This window comes from Octopus bimaculoides, chromosome 8 (assembly GCF_001194135.2).
Source record: "Octopus bimaculoides isolate UCB-OBI-ISO-001 chromosome 8, ASM119413v2, whole genome shotgun sequence".
Lineage (NCBI taxonomy): Eukaryota > Metazoa > Mollusca > Cephalopoda > Octopoda > Octopodidae > Octopus > Octopus bimaculoides.
Genome location: NC_068988.1, coordinates 83,734,959 through 83,738,609, shown reverse-complemented (window position 1 = coordinate 83,738,609; position 3,651 = coordinate 83,734,959). Strand labels below are relative to the sequence as shown.

Here is a 3,651-nt window from a genome sequence, read left to right as displayed (position 1 = left end):
ATATAAATAATATATGAGTATATGCATATATATGTACATGTATGTACATACCTTCATCTACATGTATATATAGATGCATATCTGGGTACATGACGTTGCAAAAAAACATGGACAAAATGATAAACAGGGTACAGAAAACACACAGGCCACATAGAGAACATTTCCTTCATCAGCTGCCACCATTATAACACTGGTGTTTCGAAGAGTTAGGGCATATGTATATATATATATCATAACACCCAATTTTCAGTGCATGCACAGATCAGACATAATTTGTTGAGGCAGATTTTCTACAGCCAGATGCTTTTCCTGTTGCCAACCCTCACCTGTTTCCAAGCAAGGTAATATTTTTCCCATGCTTAGACATGTACCTTTCAGAAGGCTGGAAATGAACACCACCACTCATATGACAGTGACACTTTATTTACATCTATCACATAATATCAAGGCATGGGCACATGCATGCACACACACACACACACATACACATGTACACATACACACACACATAGATATACAATGAGCTTTTAGTTTCCCTCTACGAGTTGACCTGGGGCTATAGCAGTAGACATTTACCCAACTTGCCACACAGTGGGACTGAACCCAAAACAACATGGTTGGGAAACAAGCTTTTTAACCACATAGCTATGCCCATATATGGATAGTATATTGACATAGTTTTTGATTTTCTTTTATCATCCACAGCGAAATGATATTGCAATGGCTATTACCAAATTTGACCAGTTTGATTTCCTGATTGACATTGTTCCCCGAGATGAACTGAAACCACCAAAACGGCAGGTAAGCATTTCCTCTACTGATTTCTTTCATTTGTCTCACTACTACTGCTACTGCTGCTGCTTTATGTAATTTCTTCTAGGTCTTACACATGCCATATCTAAATCATGTCTGGAATGCCTTTGAGGATAGGTCAGCTCAGTGAAGATTAAACCTGGGACTAAACAACAAGCAACATAAGAAGTCAACAAAGTAGCTTCTTTGTGGTCATTTGATTTGCTACATATGGAAATGAAATTTCTCTCAAGACATACATTACCAACTTAAGAAGGATACAATAGATAATGTAGTTGAGTGGTTAGCAGTAGGCAAGGGCATCATCATCGTCATCATCATCATCACCGTCATCTTCATACATCATACCGTTGGTGACTCCTCCTCCTCTTCCTCATCATTATTATCACCTTCATCATTGTTTAACACCTGTTTTCTATGCTAATGTGGGTTGGACAGGTTGACAGGATCTAACAAACCAAAGGGCTGCGGCGATCTCTACATTGTCTTGTTTGGCATAGTTTCTACAGCTAGGGGTGCCTTTAAAAATAGTTGTTCCAGCAAAAAAAAAAGAAAAGAAAAGAAAATGACCCATCCCAGCTATTCCATTGTGGTTGGAACATAGATGAAAAGTAATATCTAAAAAAGAAAGCAAATTCAGTTATATTTACAAAGTATGCCAGTCCAGTGCATTGCAGTGGGTTGGCAGAACTGTTAGAAGATCAAGCAAGATACCTTGAAGTATCTATCCTGGCTCTTTGTGTTCTGACAGCAATAACTATGATGACACTTTTGACTCAAGTCAAAGCATCAGTGGTGTATACAGAAGAAACTTAAATGCATGGGTAAATGCTAGTCTTCCTCAAAAAATCTTGCTTAGTCCTATATATGTATGCACGGATGCATGGTCACCATTGCCTATTGAAGGCCCTACTATAAAGTTAGTAACTGAAATAATTTAGTTTCATGAATAAATTTGAATTGAAGGCAGTTTACCAGGTTGAGCCAAAAGATTTTTGTACATACGAAAAGCATTTATTCATCAAAATGCATCCGATCATATTCTATTGTCCATTGCAATCATTGTGCAAGAAATTCAATTCCATGCTTATACCATTTGGTTGATTTTGAGGCAAAAACTCCCTGCATCTGTTTTCAAACTTATTCATATTGTTGAACCTCCATCTGCACAGGAAATGAGCCATGGCTTGAAAAGGGTAATAAGGTCTTGACTGTAGGCAGCACTTAAAACCCCTCAAGTTCCTGTTCACATTGGCAGTGTGTGCTGGGGCATTGTTATGCTATAGGAGTGTGTGTCTTTGATTGATCCATACCTGGTAGCAGGCTTTCAAAGTATCATACGCTCACTGCAGTTATTGAACATAATGGTTAGCATTCACAGCATGACCATCTGGGACAAATTCAAAGTGTAGCTCCCCATCAAAATTCCACCAAACACATGACCTGTTCAAACTGCCCTTGTTTGACAACAGGTTCTGAAGCCTGGCTGGAACAAAGCCACTGATTTCTCTTATTAGGGTTATGAAAGTAGATCCATTTTTCATGTCCAGTTACAATTTTATGCCAAAAATGGGCATCTTAAAGATTTGCCAGCAGTTGTTTGCAAATGTACAACATAGGCACAAGTTTGACTGTGTAGTAAGAAGCTTGCTTCCCAACCACATGGTTTCAGGTTCAGACCCACTGCATGGCACCTTCAGCAAGTATCTTCTACTATAGCCCATTGTGTATATATATGTGTGTATACCTATGTGTGTGTGTGTGTCTTTGTGTCTGTGTTTGTTTCCCCATCATCACTTGACGACCGGTGTCAGTGTGTTTACATCCCCATAACTTAGTGGTTCTACAAAAGAGACCGATAGAATAAGTACTAGGTTTAAAAAATTAAGTCCTGGGGTCGATTTGTTTGACCTAAACCCTTCAAGGTGGTGCTCCAGCATGGCCACAGTCAAAAGGGCTGAAACAAATAAAAGAATAAAAGAATTGTTGAGCCAGTCATTGGACAATTCACGAGGAGCTTCTTGACAGTGTCTGTTCACAAGTCTAAGCTTATGGAGGTGCCAATTGATAGTGTTTTGTAAAGGACCAAAATCTGCTGACAATGTACAAGTGTTTGTACTTGGCAGTTGTCCACTCATTTCAAGCAAGGCCTTATCTTCCACAACAGAATGTTTCCTTAACCTTGGTTTGTCTTCGAGGCTGGTGTCACCTTCCTTGAAACATCTGAACCAGTTTTGTGTCACATGTTCGTTGACAGTTCCTGGATCTTCCACATGATTAATTTCTTTTGCTACTGTCCTTAAACTTTGTCCTTTTTACAAGTAGCTCTAATTGCAATTTTTTCGCCACTCATTATCAAAGCTGTAAAGTAAAGAATAAACAATTCAGCAACAACTGGACAACAAATTGTATCAAATTAATGATATAACATGGAGATCTAAGTTGCCGTAAATTATTAGTGAAAATCTAAAAAAACTTTATTCAACCTAGTGATGTGTGGATGTGGAGGCGCAATGGCCCAGTGGTTAGGGCAGCAGACTCGCGGTTATAGGATCATGGTTTCGATTCCCAGACCGGGCGTTGTGAGTGTTTATTGAGCGAAAACACCTAAAGCTCCACGAGGCTCCGGCAGGGGATGGTGGCGAACCCTGCTGTACTCTTCCACCACAACTTTCTCTCACTCTTACTTCCTGTTTCTGTTGTGCCTGTAATTCAAAGGGTCAGCCTTGTCACACTGTGTCACGCTGAATATCCCCGAGAACTACGTTAAGGGTACACGTGTCTGTGGAGTGCTCAGCCACTTGCACGTTAATTTCACGAGCAGGCTGTTCCGTTGAT

General features: G+C 39.7%; 1 protein-coding gene across 1 annotated transcript in view; it reads left to right on the top strand.

The window, feature by feature from the left end:
* Nucleotides 1-3,651, top strand: part of LOC106872398 (nuclear transcription factor Y subunit gamma) — a 33,642-nt gene that overhangs the window by 19,533 nt on the left and 10,458 nt on the right. Inside the window, exons 5-6 of the mRNA XM_052970227.1 lie at nt 706-833; nt 1,441-1,466. Of these exons, the coding sequence (XP_052826187.1) occupies nt 706-833; nt 1,441-1,466 (154 nt within the window). The remainder of the gene's footprint in view (nt 1-705; nt 834-1,440; nt 1,467-3,651) is intronic.